Source organism: Gorilla gorilla, chromosome 20, assembly GCF_029281585.2.
Source record: "Gorilla gorilla gorilla isolate KB3781 chromosome 20, NHGRI_mGorGor1-v2.1_pri, whole genome shotgun sequence".
NCBI classification, from domain to species: Eukaryota; Metazoa; Chordata; class Mammalia; order Primates; family Hominidae; genus Gorilla; species Gorilla gorilla.
The window spans coordinates 23,731,622-23,751,656 of NC_073244.2; the positions used below are offsets into that span (position 1 = coordinate 23,731,622).

Below are 20,035 nucleotides of genomic sequence, written 5' to 3' on the forward strand. Positions count from 1 at the left end.
GCATGCCTGTAATCTCAGCTACTTGGGAGGCTGAGGCAGGAGAATTGCTTGAACCCGGGAGGCGGAGGTTGCAGTGAGCCAAGATCACGCCATTGCAGTCCAGCCTGGGCAACAAGAGGGAAACTCCGTCTCTAAAAAAGGGAGGGATTATTAATAATAACCCGGCAGGGCGTGGTGGCTCATGCCTGTAATCCCGGCACTTTGGGAGGCCGATGAGGGTGGATCACCTGAGGTCAGGAGTTCAAGACCAGCCTGACTAACATGGTGAAACCCTGTCTCTACTACATACAAAACATGAGCCGGGTGTGGTGGTGAGCACCTGTGATTCCAGCTACTCGGGAGGCTGAGGCAGGAGAATCACTTGAACCCAGGAGGCGAAGGTTGCAGTAAACTGAGATCGCGCCACTGTACCCCAGCCTGGGCGACAGTGAGACTCCGTCTCAAATAATAATAATAATAATAATAATAATAATAATAATAAATAACCCGACTTCCAGCGATGCTATGCGACTTCAGACCATTCATGTGCAAAGGTCTTAAGTAAATACCAAGCCGCCATCCTGGTGAGACGTCAGCGGTCTGGTTTCGGGCGGGCGGGGGTCGGGGGGGTCGAGGGCATTTAAGCTTCTGGAAGTCGCTTCTGCAAAGGGGCCGGTGGATTTACGGACTTGGGAGAGATCCGCCGCCTCATTGGTTTCAGGACCTGCCGGTCATCACGGCGGTTTAGCCAACCAGGTCCCCCAGGGGGCGGGCTGTGACCTGGGCCGAGTTTCCACCCGCCTCGCCACTGCTTAGCCACCGGCTGCTCCTCGGGGAATGGCTGGTATTGTGATTAGGGGTCCAGTCTCTGGAGTGGGTTTGGGCTCGACCACTTGTAATCGAGCTGAAGAAACCGCTCTCTGAGCTTCACTTTCCTCCAGTGTAAAACAGGGGCCAGGCACCGTGGCTCACGCCTGTACTCCCAGAACTTTGGGAGGCCGAGGCGAGTGGATCACCTGAGGTCAGGAGTTCAAGATCAGCCTGGCCAACACGGTGAAACCCTGTCTCTACTAAAAATACAAAAATTAGCCGGGCGCGGTGGCAGGTGTCTGTAATCTCAGCTACTCGGGAGGCTGAGGCAGGAGAATCGCTTGAACCCAGGAGGCTGAGGCTGCAGTGAACCGAGATTGTGCCACTGCACTCCAGCCTGGGTAACAGAGCCAAGACACTGTCTCAGAAAAAAAAAAAAAAAAAGTGTGAAACAGGGATGCCTCCCAGGTGCCAAATCTAATAATAAAGCCACAGGTGTTATGACACTGTGCCATCGCCCCGGAATACACAAACAGGACATTGGTAAAGAATCTAGAGCCCCCAGAAGAGATGGGATTTGTCTAACACAGGGTTTCCCAATCTTGGCCCTAATGACATTTGGGGTTGGCTTATTCTTTGCTGTGGGGTCTGTCCCTTGCATTTCAGGGTGATGAGCAGCGTTCCTGGCCTCCATCCACTAGAAGTCAGCAACACCCATGCACCCCCAAACATGGCGATCAAAAATGTCTCCAGAAGTTGCCAATGGACACAATTGCCCCCCTGGCTAAACTAAGGATGGAGCTCACAAACCGGTGGGGAAAGGACAGAACCGAGGGAAAGATTTCCTCCCTCCTCCTGTAATACACAGGAACCACAGATAGGACTAGATATACATGGACCAGAATAAAATGTAGGCGAGGTGCAGTGGATCACGCCTGTAATCCCAGCACTTTGGGAGGCCGAGGCTGGTGGATCACGAGGTCAGGAGTTCCAAGACCAGTCTGGCCAAGATGGTGAAACCCCGTCTCTACTAAAAATACAAAAATTAGCTGGGCGTAGTGGCAGGAGCCTGTAATCCCAGCTACTCCGGTGGCTGAGGCAGGAAAATTTCTTGAACCCGGGGGGTGGAGGTTGCAGTGAGCCGAGATCGTGCCACTGCACTCCAGCCTGGGCGACAGAGTGAGACTCTGTCTCAAAAAACAAACAAACAAACAAAGAACAAAAACAAAAACAAAACCCAACTAAAAGACAGATTGGATGGTTTCAAAAGAAAAGTCTTCTTGACAAAGGTGGCCCTAAACCAGGCTGAAAGATATAACACGGGAATAGTAAAAGGTCCTAACTTGCTGGGTGGGGTTGGATGAGTCGAATTCAATGAACCAGTGGGTGGCAGGCATTCAACACACAGCCTGGAAAACAGTGGGCACTCAATTATGGCAGCTGTAATTCCATGCAACACCCACTGATCTTCACCGAAACCTCGGTTGGATCTCTTCCGGCCAGGGAAGGGCTCATCTCGTTTTTTTTTGAGGAATATCGCCTTGTTGCGCAGGCTGGAGTGCAGTGGTACGATCTCAGCTGACCGCAACCTCCACTTCCTGGGTTCAAGCGATTCTCCTGCCTCAGGCTCCCCGAGTAGCTGGGACCACAGGCGCGCGCCACCATTCCTGGCTCGTCTTTGTTTTTTGTGTTTGTTTGTTTGTTGTTGTTGTTGGTTTGTTTGTTTTAGATGGAGTCTCGCTCTGTCGCCCAGGCTGGAGTGCAGTGGCACGATCTCGGCTCACTGTAACTTCCGCCTCCCGGGTTCACGCCATTCTTCTGCCTCAGCCTCCCGAGTAGCTGGGACTACAGGCGCCCGCCACCACGCCCGGCTAATTTTTTGTATTTTTTACTAGAGACGGGGTTTCACTGTGTTAGTCAGGATGGTCTCGATCTCCTGACCTCGTGATCCCCCCGCCTCTGCCTCCCAAAGTGCTGGGATTACAGGCGTGAGCCACAGCTCCTGGCCCGTCTTTGCATTTTTAAATAGAGACGGGGTTTCACCATTTTGGCCAGGCTGTTCTCGAACTCCTGACCTCAGGCGATACTCCTACCTCGGCCTCCCAAAGTTCTGGGATTACAGGCGTGAGTCACCACGTCCGGCCGGGGTCACCTCTTGATAAGTTGCCTCCTGCCCTGGGGGATACTGTCCAAGGAGCCTCAGCCTTCTGAGGTACGAGGGGGAAATTCAGGAAGCTAACGTGGACACCAGACATTGTCGAAGTCGATCCTGAGCGCGAGGCACCAGCCTGAGCCCAGTCTGCAGATGGGAAAACTGAGGGTCCAGGCGGTGAACACCCTGCCCTGTGGTCACCCAGCACAGGTCCGGAGACTCCGATTGTCACTTCTGTTTATTGAGTTACAAGTTGAGATGTGCAGGTTCGGTGGTGCCAGCCCCCCCATCCCTCCCCCCTTGGGCAAAAATAGCTCCCAGCGCCGAGGAATGGGGGGTAGGAACGGTCTCGGACAACGGGATGGGGCCCCGAGGGTCCCTGTGGGGCTCGTGGGTCCCAGGATCAAGCACGGCTGACACGGAAGACAGAGAGCGGGGTTGGGGGCCTGCCTTGGCCGTGGCGTTGGGGGGAAGGTGAGGGAGAGCTTCTGTACAAGGTCATCTTCCGTGAGGGTCCCGGCTGCGGCCCCAAAACGCCGATGGGCCCCGCGAGACGGAAGCGGAGAGCGGAGTGTCCGCTGGGCTCCCTTGGATGCCACGCCCCGCCCAGGCAGCCTGGGGGCGTCTCCCTGACCTGGCCCCGCCCACCGGAGCGAACGGCCCGCCCAGGTGGTCTGCGCTGCAGACCCGGCGCAGGCTCGGGCCTCCTCCTGCTGCGGCTGTGCTCACCAAGCGATGCCCCGCCGGCCCAGCGGCTACTTCTTGTCTTCTGGAGGCGCCGGCAGTGGCTCCGGCAGAGCCTTGGGCGAGGGCTCGGGCTCCCAGAGCAGGAATTCGTGGAGCAGCGTGTTGACCGTCTCGGGGCATTCCAGCATCACCATGTGGCTGCCCTCGTCGATGAGCTTCAGGAATGCCAGGAGCAGGATCTGCAGAAGACGCAGGGCTCAAGGTAGGCGGGGGCAAGAGGGTGGAGAGAGGCCAGGCTTCCCTGGGACTCCGCCATCCACACATGGCCCACAGCATCCAAAAGTCCCTCCTCCCGTCTACCCTGCATCTCTCCACTTCCACTCAAGGGGGAGCTGGAGGATGGCCTGTAGCCCTGCTGGAACCCAACTAGTATTCAGGCATCCAGCATTTATTAAGTGTCTACAGTATGCCAGGAGAAGGATTTTCTTCTTTTTTTCTTTTCTTTCTTTCTTTTTTTTTTTTTTTTTTTGAGACAGAGTCTTGCTCTGTCACCCAGGCTGGAGTGCAGTGGCGCAATCTCGGCTCACTCTGCCTCCCGGGTTCAAGCGATTCTCTTGCCTCAGCCTCCCAAGTAGCTGGGATTACAGGCACGCGCCACTACACCCGGCTAATTTTTGTATTTTTAGTAGAGACGGGGTTTCGCCATGTTTGTCAGGCTGATTTCCAACTCCTGACCTCAGGCGATCTGCCCGCATCGGTCTCCCAAAGTGCTGGGATTACAGGAGTGAGCCACCGCGCCCGGCCTGGAGGAGGATTTTGTCAACTTCAACTCTACCAACATTAGGAGCTGGATCATTCTTTGCTGGGGGGCGGGGGTGGGCGGGGAAGGGGCGGGTAGCTGGGGTGGGGGCTGCTATCCTGTGCATTTGTAGGGTGTTGAGCAGCATCCCTGGCCTCCACCCACTAGATGCCGGTAGTACCCCCTCCCCCTCAGTCGTGACACCTAAAAATGTCTCCATGCATTTCCACGTGTTCCTTGGGGGCAGAATCCTCCTTAGTTAAGAACCACCAGTCCAGTTATACTTTAATGGTTTTTGATTTTTTTTTTTTTCTTTAAGAAACGGGGTCTTGCTCTGTCGCCCAGGCTGGAGTGCAGTGGTGCGAGCATGGCTCACCACAGCCTTGAACTCCTGGGTTCAAGCGATCCGCCCCACTCAGCCTCCCAAGTTGCAGCGATTATTGGCGTGAACCACCTCACCGAGCTAGTATCCAGGGCTATTCTAAGTGCTAAGGATCCCCAGACCCTTTCTAATCTGAACTCGCTAATTAGAGTTTCTAATCTAAAGATCCTCTGGTGCCGGTCTTCTAGAATTATATAGGTCACCAGTCTCTTACACAAATCTTCCGCTGTGAGGAGAGCCTTCTTACAGCGGTGGGGACAGTGCGTAATTGCTAACACCTGTCCAGGGCAGCCCTGCTTTCTAGATTCTACTTCTGATGCTAGACCTAATGCTCCTGTTTGCCTGGGGTCAGAACAAGATACAGCAACCAGAGACCACGCCCACCCGGCAGCCTCGCCCCCTCGGGAAGAAAGCACGCCCACCAAGCGCTACCACGCCCCCCGCAGAGGCCACGCCCCTCCCGGGCAGCACCCTGGGGATTTGTAGCTGTGGTGCCCCAGGTGCCCGCCTCTACCTCAGCCATGCGCTGGTCTTCCTCCACGGGCACAAACTTATCGTGCATGCCGTGGACAAGCAGGACGGGCACGGTGAGCTCGGCGTGGTAGACCTCGTCGCCCTCGGGCCAGTACTGGCCACTCATCATGGCCCGGAGTACGAAGGATGACACGTTGAAAGCGTTGCCCTCCTTTAACAGCTGCTTCTCCTTGGCTCCTTGGCGGGCGAAGCCGGCCCTGGTGGTGGTGGAGGCACCGCTAGAGCCCCTTATGCCAGCCCGACTGCCGCGGGGTGCCCCCGATGCCAGCCCTAGTCCCAGCGGTACAGTCCCCCCTCCCATCCAACTCGAGCAGATGCCTGGGTTCGCCAGGGCCAGGATCACGGTCTTTGGGGTGGGGGCACTCACTTGAGGAAGCTCCAGGCCAGGCAGGGCGACAAGCAGTGCAGGACGCAGGTGGGCATATTGAAGATTGAGCAGAAGCTGGGCTCCAGCGCCGTAGGGCCCCCGCCATTGATCATGATCACCTTGTGCACTAGGTCTGGGTACTCATGTGCCAGGAATGTGCAGAAAGAGACACTGCCCGGAACGGGTGGGGTGATAGGAGGATTGAAGGGAGGCGGTCAGCAGGATACAAGCAGTGACCATTTTGTTTAGTTTTGTTTTTGTTTTTGTTTGAGACAGTTTTACTCTGTCCCCCAGGCTGGAGTGCAGTGGCTTGATCTTGGCTCACTGCAACCTCTGCCTCCCAGGTTCAAGCGATTCTCCTGCCTCAGTCTCCCGAGTAGCTGAGATTGCAGGTGCACACCACCACACCCAGGTAATTTTTATGTTTTTAGTAGAGATGGGGTTTCACCATGTTGGTCGGGCTGGTCTCGAATTCCTGACCTCAAGTGATCCATCCGCCTCGGCCTCCCAAAGTGCTGGGATTACAGGCCTGAGCCACTGCGCCTGGCCTGGTTTGTTTTTGTTTTTGAGACGGAGTCTCACTCTGTTGCCCAGGTTGGAGTACAGTGATGCAATCTCAGCTCACTGCAACCTCTGCCTCCCAGGTTCAACTGATTCTCCTTCCTCAGCCTCCCGAGTAGCTGGGAGTACAGGCATGCACCACCACACCTGGCTAATTTTTGTATTTTTTAGTAGACACAGGGTTTCAGCATGTTGCTCAGGCTGGTCAAGAACTCCTGACCTCAAGTGATCCACCCACCTTGGCTTCCCAAAGTGCTGGGATTACAGGCATGAGCCACTGGGCTGGCCTGTTTTGTTTTTGTTTTTGAGACAAGGTTTCGCTGTCGCCTAGGCTGGAGTGGTGCGGTGGCGTAATCATAGCTCCCTGCAGCCTTGACTTCCTGGGCTCAAGAGATCCTCCCACCTCAGCCTTCTGAATAGCTGGGACTACAGGCATATGCCACCGTGCTCAGCTAATTTTTAAAAATTTTTTTATAAAGACAGGGTCTCCTTATGTTGCCCAGGCTGGTCTTGAACTCCTGGGCTCAAGTGATCCTCTGGCCTTAGCCTCCCAAAGTGCTGGGATTACAGGCGTGAGCCGTGACACCCGGCCTGGTGAGGGGGTTCATGTCCTCCCCCTACCCAGAAGGCAGGTCCTTGGAAGCCAAGATTCTTCCCCTGGGATCCATGGACACCTGAAGGGGTGAGGGACGAGTGCGGCCTCTCAAATACCGTGAAAGTGTGAGTTTGAGTGTTGAGGATGGAACTTATTTTGAAGACAGAATCTGGATCCAGAAGTTTCACCAGACTTTTTATTTTAATTGTTTAAAATTTTTGTAGAGATGGGGGTCTCACTATGTTGCCCAGGCTGGTCTTGAACTCCTGGGCTCAAGTGATCCTTCCACCTTGGCCTTCCAAAGTGTTAAGATTATAGATATGAGCCACTGTGTCCGGCCCTCATCAGATTCTTCAAGCCACCGTGACCCAAAAGCGGTAAGAATTACTCATCAGCAAGTGGTAGGAAAGCAATCTGATTAATCAAATGCTTCCGGCTGCCCAGGGGAGGTCACTGTTTCCTACTATCCCTTCCCTTTCAGGATGTTCTGCCACCTGCCTCTGGGCATGACATATCTGTCTTCCTTATACAAGATGGAAGGGCATCGCCTGAGAAGCCCCCAAAGCTGAGCTCCTCATTCCTACAAAAGCAGGGGTCAGCAAACTATGTATGGCCTGTGGGCTAGTCATTTGCTTTTTTAAATACAGTTTACACTTTTGGAGATTTGAAAAATGTTTCCTAAATAAGGTTGTTGTTTTTTTTTTTTGAGATGGAGTCCTGCTCTGTTGCCCATGCTGGAGCACAGTGGCGCGATCTTGGCTCACTGCAACCTCCGCCTCCCGGGTTCAAGCGATTCTCCTGTCTCAGCCTCCCGAGTAGCTGGGATTACAGGCATCTGCCATTATGCCCGGCTAATTTTTGTATTTTTAGTAGAGACGGGGTTTCACCGTGTTAGTCAGGCTGGTCTTGAACTCACGACCTCAGGTGATCTGCCCACCTCGGCCTCCCAAAGTGCTGGGATTAGAGGGGTGAGCCACTGTGCCTGGCCAAAAAATGTTTCCTAAATAAAGGTTTATCAGAAGTTCCAACAGTGACTGTATGGCCTGCAAACCTAAAATATTCGCTATCCGATCCTTTAAGGAAATGTTTGCCAGCCCCTGCTGTAATGAGGAAAGGATACAGACAGGAGTCAGGCAGACCTGATTGTGTCAGGGACTTCCTGTATGCCTTTGGGCAGGTTGCTTCACCTCTCTGAGCTTCAGCCTCCACATTCCTGAAGTTGTAAATGTGCTGACCTCATAGCACTGTTATGGGGTCATGGGAACTATTGTAGGTGGGTGTTTTTTTTGTTTTTTTGTTTTGTTCTCGAGACAGAGTCTTGCTCTGTCACTCAGGCTGGAGTGCAATGGTGCGATCTCGGCTCACTGCAACCCCCACCTCATGGGTTCGAATGATTATCCTGCCTCAGCCTCCCAAGTAGCCGGGATTATAGGCACCTGCCACCATACCCAGCTAATTTTTGTATTTTTATTAGAGACGGGGTTTCACCATTTTGGCCAGGCTGGTCTTGAACTCCTGACCTTGTGATCTGCCTGCCTCGGCCTCCAAAAGTTCTGGGATTACAGGTGTGAACCACTGTGCCCAGCAGGTGTGTGCTCATTTAATTAGAGGAATCATTTCTCATAAGCATCAACTTTTGAGTATGTTATATAAAGAAATATAAACAAATAAGAGCTGTTACCTCTCAGTCTAGATTCCTTTCTTTTAGATACTTATGTAACTTCTTTGTTTTCTTTTCTTTTTTTTTTTTACTTTTTAGTTTTTTGTAGAGATGAGATCTTGCTTATGTTGCCCAGGTTGGTCTTGAACTCCTCAGCTATAGCAGTCCTCCCACCTCAGCTTCCCAAAGTGTTGGGATTATAGGTGTAAGCCACCACACCTGGCCACTTATTTATTTTTCTTTTTTCTTTTTTTTTTTTTGAGATGGAGTCTCACTCTGTCACCCAGGCTGGAGTGCAGTGGCACAATCTCGGCTCACTGCAAGCTCCACCTCCTGGGTGCACGCCATTCTCCTGCCTCAGCCTCCTGAGTAGGGGGGACTACAGGTGCCTGCCACCATGCCTGGCTAATTTTTTTTTTTATTTTTTAGTAGAGACGGGGTTTCACCGTGTTAGCCAGGATGGTCTTGATCTCCTGACCTCCTGATCCGCCCGTCTCGGCCTCCCAAATTGCTGGGATTACAGGTGTGAGCCACCACGCCCAGCCTTTTTTTCTTGTCTAATTGCATAGGCTAGAATCTCTAAAACAGTGGTGCTCAACTTGCCTGGCTGTTCCAATCTTGCCTTTCTTCCTGGATAAAGGAGAGAATGAGGCCACTTGGTAGTGGTCAAGCCCTGGGGACCAAGCCTTCCATGGAGGGGTTCTTGGTAAGGTTTAGGTTGTATTACCTGCCCTTTAAGCAGGAGTGAATTACAGTAACCCATGCCTTTGTAAATGCCTAGAATTTACAGGATTCCAATGAGCCCTTCCTGAATGCACAGTGTTCTCCAGGGCAGTTGATTTTTTAACTTAGTCTAAGGCAGTGGTTCTCAGCCAGGGGTAATTCTGCCCACCAGGGCACGTTTGGCAACTACTGAAGACATTTTTGACTGTCATGATCAACACTAGATTGTGTAGTTGCATCGAGTGGGCAGAAGCCAGGGATGCTGCTAAACATCCTATAGCCCCTCACAGAAAAAAAAATAACCCGGCCAAAAACGATAGTGCTGGGATTGAACAACACTGCTATTTTTTTTTTTTTTTTTTTTTGGGCAGAGTCTCACTCTGTTGCTCAGGCTGGAGTGCAGTGGTGTGATCTTGGCTCACTGCAACCTCTGCCTCCCAGGTTCAAGTGATTCTCCTGCCTCACACTCCCGAGTAGCTGTGATTACAGGCACACACCATCATGCCTGGTTAATTTTTTTGTACTTTTAGTAGAGATGGGGTTTCACCATGTTGGCCAAACTGGTGTTGAACTCCTGACCTCAAGTGATCTGCCTGCTTTGGCTTCCTAAAGTGCTAGGATTACAGGCGTAAGCCACTGCACCTGGCCTGAGCAACACTGCTTTAGAACAATGTGAAATAATATCAGTGATGACGGAAATCCCTGTCTGATTACATATGCTAATGGCAGTTTTCAGCCTGGTATAGTGGCTCATGCCTGTTACCCCACCACATCGGGAGGCCAAGGAGGGAGGATGGCTTGAGCCCAGGAGTTCAAGACCAGCCTGGGCAACATAATGAGACCCCCCCCATCTCTATATAATTTTTTTTTGAAATTGAAAATTGGCCTGGTGCATTGGCTCACGCCTGTAATCCCAGCACTTTGGGAGGCCGAGGAGGGCGAATCACGAGGTCAGGAGATCGAGACCATCCTGGCTAACATGGTGAAACCCCGTCTGTACTAAAAAGACAAAAAATTAGCCGGGCGTGGTAGCGGGTGCCTGTAGTCCCAGCTACTAGGGAGGCTGAGGCAGGAGAATGGCATGAACCCGGGAGGTGGAGCTTGCAGTGAGCCAGGATCACGCCACTGCACTCCAGCCTGGGGGACAGAGTGAGACTCCATCTCAAAAAAAAAAAAAAAAAAAAAAAATTTAAGGCTGAGCACAATGACTCACACCTGTAGTCCTAGCACTTTGGGAGGCTGAGGTGCGAAGATCACTTGAGCCCAGTAGTTAAAGAACATCTTGGGCAACATAGTGAGATGCCACCTCTATTTAAAAGAAAAAAAATTTTTTTTTAATGTAAAAATTAAATTGAAAAATGGGATTTTTTTCAAGGAGAAAAATTAGGATTTTTGTTTGCTTTGTTTTGTTTTAGGAGATAAGGTTTTGCCATGTTGTCCAAACTCATCTCCAACGATCCATCCACAAAGTGCTGGGATTACAAATGTGCACCACTGCGCGTGGTGGCCCTTTTTTTTTTTCGTGACGGAGTCTCCTTCTGTCGCCCAGGCTGGAGTGCAGTGGCGCAATATGATCTTGGCTCACTGCAAGCTCCGTCTCCCGTGTTCATGCCATTCTCCCGCCTCAGCCTCCCCAGTAGCTGGGACTATAGGTGCCCACCACCACACCCAGCTAATTTTTTGTATTTTTAGTAGAGACAGGGTTTCACCGTGTTAGCCAGGATGGTCTCAATCTTCTGACCTCGTGATCTGCCCGCCTCAGCCTCCCAAAGTGCTGGATTACAGGCGTGAACCACCGCGCCCGGATTTTTTTTTTCTTTTTTAAACAGCGACAGGTTCTTGCCATGCTGCCCAGGCTGGAGTGCAGTGGTGTGATCACAGTTCACTGCAGCCTCGACCTCCCAGACTCAAGCAATCTCCTGCTTCAGCCCTTAAGTAGGTGGAACTATATGCGTGCACCTCCTCACCTAGCTAATGTTTATACTTTTTGTAGAGCTAGGGGGTCTCCCTATGTTGCCCAGGCTGGTCTCGAACTCCTTGCCTCAAGATATCCTCCCGCCTTGGCCCCCGAAAGCACTGGAATTACAGGTGTCGCCCAGGCTGGAGTACATTGACACAATCTCGGCTCACTGCAACCTCCACCTCCTCGGTTCAAGTGATTCCTCTGCCTCAGCCTCCCGAGTAGCTGGGACTACAGGCGCGTGTCACCACGTCTGGCTAATTTTTGTATTTTTGGTAGAGACGGGGTTTCACCACCTTGGCCAGACTGTTCCCGAACTCCCAACCTCAGGTGATCCGCCTGCCTCGGCCTCCCAAAGTGCTGGGATTACAGGCGTGAGCCACGGGGCTCAGCCAAAAACTCAGTATTTTGTGACTGTAGTCCCTGCTGACCCCATCCCTCACCCCCACCCCACATGCCAGGGTTCACTTACCCGTAGGAATGGCCAATGAGCACATTTCGCTTCTTGGCATAGCGCTTGAAGATTGCTCGCATGTCCTCAGCCAGCGCATAGAAGGTGTAGGCTGCGGCCACCTGGGGCGCAGAGCTGGCCCCGTGGCCGGCCAGGTCAGGAGCCACCACCTCATAGCCTAGGCGCACAAAGAAGTCCAGCTGCTCCTTCCAGATGGCCAGGGAACCGCCGACACCATGGATGAAAAAGAGCACCACGTCGGCCTGGGCGCCTTTGCAGCTAGTGATGCGCTTCTCACAGTCAATATGGATGGTCCTCTTGGGGCGCCTGGCTCGCCGCCGCCGCCCACCACTGCCACTGCCGCTGCCGCTGCCTGCGCTGCCGGGGGCCAAGCGGCCATCGCTGCCCGCCGGATCTGCCAGCTCCACCTCTAGGGCGGCCGGCGGCTCCCCAGAGCCATTCTGCCCGTGTAGGAGGTCGGCTCGAGGGGCTCGGCCCAGGTTTTCCACCAGCAACCGCCCATTGCGGTACACGGTGATCCGGCGCTGACAGCGGACCAAGCCGGAGAGGTCCCCCTGGGCTGCATCCGAGGATGCGGATGATGGTGGAGGTGGGGCAGCGGCTGGGGCGGGTCCTGCATGCTTCACCCGCAGCACGCGGCCGGGCTTGACCTCTACAAAGGTGTAGCCATCGCTGGACTCGACGCTCTCCAGTGGCCCCACGGCGTTGGGGGGCGTGCCCAGCAGGCAACAGAAGATACCGTCGGTCACCCCGGTCAGCATGGTGTGTCCTGTGAGTGAGGACAGCAGCCAGTTCAGGTGCTGTCTCAATGAGAACCCTGCACCGTGCAGCAGGCACTCCCTGAGCCTTGGGAGAACTGTTTTAGACTCCAGTTTGGGGAGCGCCAGGTCAAGTGAGCCACGGCACTGAGATTTTTTTGTTTGTGTGTGTGTGTGTTTTTGAGACAGTCTCGCTTTGTCATCCAGGCTGGAGGGCAGTGGCCGGATTTCGGCTTACTGCAACCTCCCCCTCCTGGGTTCAAGCGATTCTCTTGCCTCAGCCTCCTGAGTAGCTGGGATTACAGGCAGGCGCCACCATGTCTAGCTAATTTTTGTATTTTTTGTAGAGATGGGGTTTCACCATGTTGGCCAGGCTGGTCTTGAACTCCTGACCTCAAATTTTCCTCCTGCTTCGGCCTCCCAAAGTGCTGGGATTATAGGTGTGAGCCACCGTGCACTGACATGTTTTGTCTGAGCAGTGCCTTTGTGGTAGTCACCCTCCTGGGCCACCCTAGTCTATCCTCAGAGAGAAAGACTTGGCTATGGCTTACCCCACAGGGTGTCCGCAGGGAAGGTGGTGGGGTCTTGTGTGGGGATGTTCCTGGAGAAGGGGACATTGTGGCAAATGTGGACCAGCCGGAAGACACCCCCTCCCCCCAGCTGGAGTTTATACCATTTATGGCCTCCTAACTCATTCATTCAGGTATACACTAACTCATTCATTCAGGTATACACTAACTCATTCATTCAGGTATACACTAACTCATTCATTCAGGTATACACTAACTCACTAACTCATCCAGGTATGCACTCACTAACTCACATATCCCCAGGGCCTCCTAAGGCATCTAAAATATGCAAATCTTTGGTGAGCCCCCAGTGAGGCTCCTGGCTCTGAATTTGACTCCTGAAAGGTGAGGCCCTAGGAGAGGGGGATGGGGACTGAGCCACAGAAAGCCTTGCTCAGTTCCCCTAGACCGGGGTGAGCCGGGGTCTGTTTCATAGAGGGCCAAGCTGAGGCCCAGACACTCTGAGAGGAAGCTAGACTCTGAACTTCCTCCTTGGCACCCTGGATTCTGGGGATCTGCTATACAAGTCCCCGGAGGTGGCGAAGAGGATGGGAGAGGCAGGGCCCTGGCTGGGGGCCTCCAAGCCTCCATCCCACTCCTTGGGCCACCCCCGCCCCCGTGTCCATGGCAACCACAGGCGGTTACATAACCTAAAGGGGGATACCCGAGCAGTGCACCCCCATTGTCGAGGTGTCTAGGGCCTGGAGATGGGGCCAGCTGCCTGCCTGCCCCCTACCCCAGGTTGGGCGCCGCTAAGGTAACGCACGCCCGAGACTGAGCCGCAGTGGCCCCAGACATACTGGAGGGGAAGCAGGCCATGCCCCCCACCTCGAGTGGGGCCCTAATCCCGGATTGTGGAGGGCAACGCACAGGCGCCACCCCAGCCCCGCTTCCCCGCCCCCGGCCCCCGCCTTCCAGGTGTTCGTCATCCCTGCAGCGGGGTCGAGCCCACTGGGGCTCCGTGGCTTCCTACGAGCCCAAACGCGGGGTTGGTGGACACCACTCCTCCGAAGTGGAGGCCCCGGGGCTTCGATCTCTCCTTTTGGGGCCCGTTCCCCGCTCACCTCATCGAGGGCCGCGGGGCCCGGGTCGGGGCGGAGGGGTCCCAGGCGGAGAAGCCAGCGTCCGCCTGCTGGCGCCGTTTACATGGTGGCGCGGGGTCAGGCCGGGTGCGTCTACGCGGGCGGGCACCTGCCCCTGGCGGTCAGCGCAGGGGCATCCCGCGGCCGCCGAAACAGCCGGCCCTTTAAGTTCCTCCCCCGAGTAGGCGGAGCCACGTGCCGACGGGCGGGCACTTCGGCCTATCGCAGCTGCGGACTGACCTGGCCTAGTTAGGAGCCCAATCAGAGGCGGCAGTTCCGTAGTGGAGGCAGGCTCTGGGAGCAACGGCCCCGCCCCTTTTGGGGGTTCACCGAGGTTGGGGGAGGGATGGGGCCTGGCTCAAGGCGGAGAAGGGAGTTGCAGTCTAGGGTCTGCGGGACGCCTGGGAGTGTGCGGCCGGGGCCCTCTCTCTGCAAATGGGTCTCCCAAGCCCCTGCCCCCCAGCCCCTGCCTCCCAATTGCCCTGTTCCTCTCCAAACGAGGCCCCCGTACTCTTCTCTCTGTATTGACCTTTGCATTCTAGAAGCAGAGACTCCAAGATCTTTTTCCAATCTCCGGTGGGGAAACCGAGGCTCATAAAGGGCACAAGAGCATAAATCAAGCAAGGAGCAAAGCTGGGACTTGAACCCAAGGCTGTGTGATTCCAAACCCTGGGAACCATTATTTGCTAACCTCCCCCACCCACACCCCCTGCCCCCCACCCTTTTTTTTGGTAGGGACGAGGTCTCGCTATCTTGCCCAGACTGGTCTCGAACTCTGGGCATCAAGCAATCCTCTCGTCTACGGCCTCCCAAAGGGCTGAGATCACTGGCGTGAGCCATCGTGACGGGCTTCTCTAAAGCTTTCAAGGAAAGTCTTGGAGCTGTGGGTAATTAGAGAGTCTGAATTTCATAATCAGCCGATTTAACCCATGGCTGCCATGGTTCTGAGAAGGGCTGATAGCAAGAGGCAGGCATCCCAGCTCTGTGGTACCGGCGGGGCCATGGTAGGCCCTCAGGAGAGCTCAGGTCTCAAATCCAGCCTCTGACCTTTGCTGATGTGTGACCTTGGGCAAGTTACTTCACTTTCCTGAGCCTCTGTTTATTTCTCTATGAAATTAATCCTCTCATAAGTTTGCTACGCAGGTAAAGCACTCATCATAGTGTCGTGCATATAACAAATGCTCCATATATTATGGGCATTATTATAGTGGTGATGTTTTGCTAAACGATGCTACAGGTAGGATGGGCTTCGGAGGACGAGGGGTTAAATGCTCCTTGCTGCTTGGCCACTCACATCCCCTGGAATTTGCTGCCAGAGCTGGATTCCGTCCAGACACCTACTCTTGCCCACTAAGGGCACTTCTGGGAGACTATACAGTTTATTCATTTAGCAAACACCTCTCTGCATGAACCCCAAGCTGGCACTTGTAGGGATACAGCCCCAGGCCCCTGGCCCTTGAGGAGCCCTTGAACTTGGGGGAGAGTCAAGGGAAGGCAGTTGAGCCAGAAGAATGGACAGCGGTTCAGAGAAGACGACTCCTTTTTTTTTGAGAAAGGATCTCACTCCGTTGCCCAGGCTGCAGTGCATTTGCGCTATCATTGCTCACTACAGCCTGGATCTCCTGGGTTCAGGGAATCCTCCCACTTCACTTTCAAGTACTTGAGACTATAGGTGGTTGCTACCATGTCCCCAGGCTGGTCTCAAACTCCTGGCCCCACGGGATCCTCCCTCCTCAGCCTCCCAAAATGCTGGAATTACAGGCATGAGCCACACCTCACTCAGCCCTTGGAGAGAGGAAAGGATTTTTAAAGGGCGGATAGGGGAACACCAGGCAGAGAGGAGGGTGTGGCTGAAATGTAAGATGGTGTGTGTAGAGGGTTTTGCATGCCTGATGGAAGGGCTGAGCAGGTTTTACCTGGGGAAATGGGGAGCCAAGGATAGTGTGTGAGTAGGGGAGGGGTTCAGATCTGAGTATCAGAAAATTTTTCTTCCTTTTTTTTTTTTTTTGGTTCTAACAACAGAGGAGAATTCTTCTAGGGCCCAAAATGGGGGCAAGATTGCCAAAGACAAGCTTGCAATCCATGAGTTTACAGATTGAGAAAGCCCAGAGAGGCGCAGGGACCACCCCAAGGACACGCAGCGAGCTTGAACTCAGGCCTCCTCGGCTTCCTGCCAAGAGGCGGAGACTTGGCTGCAGCCAGGACAAGCTGCCAGCCAGCTGTGTGCCATCTGCCCAGCTCCCGCTGGGGGTGGGAAGACCAACCAGCCGCTTCCTGCAGCTGCCACCAGCTGCGCCCGGCCACCGCGGGACACCCTCTGCCGGTCAATAGGAGAGAGAACTACAGCTCAGCTCCCAGCTGACCGCGGGAGATAATGCCTTGTGCGCACGCGCTTGCTCAGAAGGCGCCGTTCGCTGGCTACCTGTTGGTTTGTATGAAGAGCAACCCTGTGCCCCGCGGATATAGACTGGGGCGCCTCTGTTGCGCAGGCGCCGAACTACAACTTCAGGGTTTTCCCCAACGGCCTGTTTTTGCACGTTAGGAGAAACTACATTTCCCATAATCCTTTGTTCCAGGGCTGGAGCGCCTCTGGGCTCCGGAATCGCCCGCAGCCGGTACTGCGGAACCCACTGCGGATATGGCTGTCTTGGCTGGATCCCTGTTGGGCCCCACGAGTAGGTCGGCAGCGTTGCTGGGTGGCAGGTAAGTCCTCGGGGGGACCCTTCCCCAAATCAGGGAATAGGGGCGGCTTCGGAGGCTGGCGCCACTCTTCACTGCCCGCGTGACCTGCCAGTGCCTTGCGCATTTTGCAGCCAGGCTTTGTCTCCGGGAGCCGAGGCTCAGAGAGGTTGAGCGCCGAGGTCACCCAGCGCCCCGTCTGACCTTTCTCGCCGTCCCCCTACCCACGCAGGTGGCTCCAGCCCCGGGCCTGGCTGGGGTTCCCAGACGCCTGGGGCCTCCCCACCCCGCAGCAGGCCCGGGGCAAGGCTCGCGGGAATGAGTATCAGCCGAGCAACATCAAACGCAAGAACAAGCACGGCTGGGTCCGGCGCCTGAGCACGCCGGCCGGCGTGCAGGTCATCCTTCGCCGAATGCTCAAGGGCCGCAAGTCGCTGAGCCATTGAGGATCGCGACGCAGTCGGCGGGACCCCCATGGAAGCATCGCCCTCGCCTCGGACCTTGCCTGGCGCTATTTTTGCAGGGAGCTGGGGAGCAGGAACGCCTCGGACCTGAGTGCTCTCCATATTGTGGGGTTGAAGTCTGGATGGGAGCTTGCCAAGTCCCTTTTTAGGCTTTTTAATTAGGAAGCATTTCGAACCTGCGCAACAGACCAAAGAACAGTACAACGAACATCCGTGTACCCAGTACACAGCCCTGACTACCGACTACCTACAACCCGTCCCTGCCCCATCCTGAGTTCTTTTGAAGCTGATCTCAGGCATCGGATTATTTCTTCTGTAAATATTTCAGAATGTATCTCTCCAAGATGAGAGCTCATTAAAAGATAATTACAAAGCTTATCACAGCCAAAAGAATTATCAATAATTTTGAAATATTATTAAACGTGTAATAAATATTCAAAGTTCCACTTGCCTTATATGTGTCATAACTCTTTTTTTTTTTTTTTTGAGACAGAGTTTCCCTTTTGTTGCCCAGGTTGGAGTGCAATGGGGAGATCTCGGCTCATTAAAACCTCCGCCTTGCGGGTTCAAGCGATTCTCCTGCCTCACCCTCCCAAGTAGCTGGGATTACAGGCATGTGCCACCACGCCCGGCTAATTTTGTATTTTTAGTAGAGGGGGGTTTCTCCATGTTGGTCAGGCTGGTCTCGAACTCCCGACCTCAGGTGATCGGCCTGCCTCAGCCTCTCAAAAAGTGCTGGGATTACAGGCGTGAGCCACTGAGCCTGGCCTAATTTTTGTGTTTTTAGTAGAGACGGGGTTTCAGCATGTGGACCAGGCTGGTCTCAAACTCCTGACCTCAGGTGATGATCCACTCGCCTCAGCCTCCCAAAGTACTGGGATTACAGGTGTGAGCCACCGTGCCCGCCTTTTTTTTTTTTTTTTTTTTTTTTTTGAGACGGAGTTTCATTCTTGTTGCCCAGGCAGGCTGGAGTGCAATGGTGCAATCTTGGCTCATTGCAACCTTCGCCTCCTGGGTTCAAGCTAGTCTCGTGCCTCAGCCTCCCAAGTAGCTGGGATTACAGGCATGCGCCACCACGCCCGGCTAATTTTGTATTTTTAGTAGAGATGGGGTTTCTCCATGTTGGTCAGGCTGGTCTTGAGCTCCTGACCTCAGGTGATCCGCCCTCCTCTGCCTCCCAAAGTGCTGGGATTACAGGCATGAACCACTGCGCTCTGTCCCCCAGGCTGGAGTGCAGTGGCACGATCTCGGCTCACTGCACACTCCCTCTCCTGGGTTCAAGCAATCTCTTGCCTCAGCCTCCCGAATAGCTGGGATTATAGGCGCCCACCACCACACCCGGCTAATTTTTGTATTTTTAGTAGAGATGGGGTTTCAACCATGTTGGCCAGGCTGGTCTCGAACTCCTGACCTCAGGTGATCTGCCTGCCTCGGCCTCCCAAAGTGCTGGGATTAGAGGTGTGAGCCGTCATGCCCAGCCTGTGTCATAAATTTTATAGGTCTGGGAAGACTGGTGGAAAACTGTGTGTGTGTGTGGGGGGGGGGTGTTTGTTTTTGAAACAGGGTCTGACTCTGTCACCCAGGCTGGAGTGCAGTTGTTGGATCCCTGCTTACTGCAACCTCTGCCTCCTGGGTTCAAGCAATTCTGGTGCCTCAGCCTCCCAAGTAGCTGGGATTACAGGTGTGTGCCACCACGCCCAGCTAATTCATGTATTTTTAGTAGAGGGGAGTTTCACCATGTTGGCCAGGCTGGTCTCGAACTCCAGCCCATAAGGAGTTTGAATCTTTCACTTGTCCCTTGGGGATGTTTGATTTTGAGCAAGAATTTAACACTGTGAGGTGCTTTTGTCGCCTATAAAATGCAGTGCTGGTTTCTCCTCTGCTCTGTTGCTGTTGGAGTAATAATACTTAGTAGCTTCCACTTAGCAACTTCACTGTGCAATTGCTGTGTGCTGGGTGCCCACTCTTTGCCCTGGAAGTCAGGAAGGCAGTTTGGACACAGAGGTGTCAGGGCTGGGAGGGGGATTGTGAGGGCTGTAGGACCTCAGGGAAGGGACCTGACTTGCCTTTTTGAAGAATGCAGTCAGGGAAGTCTTGGAGGAAATGGCAAGGTCTGGGAGAGCCCAGACATAGAAGGAATTGGTTAGAGGTGAGGACACAGGTGGGCAATGAAGACCGCAGGTGCCCATAAATGGGGTCAAGAAGGTGGGATTGAATACTAGGGAGTTACGGGAGGTGTTTTAGCAAGACGGTCTCGAGGAGGAGCTAGGGAGTGTTATGGTTCTTATCTTCTAGGGCTGCTTTAAAAACGTAATAAACACAAGAAGATGCTGGCACGATGGCTCCCAGAACTTTGGGAAGCCAAGTCTGGAGGATTGCTTGAGGCCAGAAGTTCGAGACCAGCTTGGGAAACATAGCGAGACCCCTGTGTCTTTTTTTTTTTTTTTTCCTTTTGAGAGGGAGTTTAGCTCTTGTTGCCCAGACTGGACTGTAGTGGCTTAATCTCGGCTGACTGACACCTCCGCCTTCTGGTTTTAAGCGATTCTCCTGCCTCAGCCTCTTGAGTAGCTGGGATGACAGGCGCCCGCCACCACGCCCGGCTAATTTTTGTATTTTAGTAGAGATGGGGTTTCACCATGTTGGCCAGGCTGGTCTCAAACTCCTGACCTCGTGATCCGCCCGCCTCGGCTTCCCAAAGTGCTGGGATTGCTGGGATTACAGGCGTGAGCCACCGTGCCCCGCCTTTTTTTTTTTTTTTTTTTGAGACATAGTCTCCCTCTGTCCGCCAGGCTGGAGTGCAGT

The 20,035-nt window shown here is 54.0% G+C and overlaps 2 protein-coding genes across 2 annotated transcripts; one reads left to right on the top strand and one right to left on the bottom strand.

Annotated features, from left to right (window-relative positions):
• Window positions 1–3,161: 3,161 nt before the first annotated feature.
• ABHD8 (abhydrolase domain containing 8) lies at window positions 3,162–14,282 on the bottom strand. The gene is made up of 5 exons (XM_004060256.4): window positions 14,073–14,282; window positions 11,682–12,450; window positions 5,711–5,881; window positions 5,324–5,540; window positions 3,162–3,867 (listed from the first exon to the last, which is right to left on the bottom strand). Exons 2-5 carry the CDS (start codon window positions 12,440–12,442, stop codon window positions 3,697–3,699), a joined length of 1,320 nt encoding a protein of 439 aa, XP_004060304.1. The 5' UTR covers window positions 12,443–12,450; window positions 14,073–14,282; the 3' UTR covers window positions 3,162–3,696.
• Window positions 13,695–17,677, top strand: MRPL34 (mitochondrial ribosomal protein L34). Its single transcript, XM_004060260.4, has 3 exons — window positions 13,695–13,765; window positions 16,667–16,793; window positions 17,002–17,677. The coding sequence occupies exons 2-3, from the start codon at window positions 16,729–16,731 to the stop codon at window positions 17,213–17,215; spliced, it is 279 nt and encodes a 92-aa protein (XP_004060308.1). The 5' UTR covers window positions 13,695–13,765; window positions 16,667–16,728; the 3' UTR covers window positions 17,216–17,677.
• The last annotated feature ends 2,358 nt before the right edge of the window (window positions 17,678–20,035 follow it).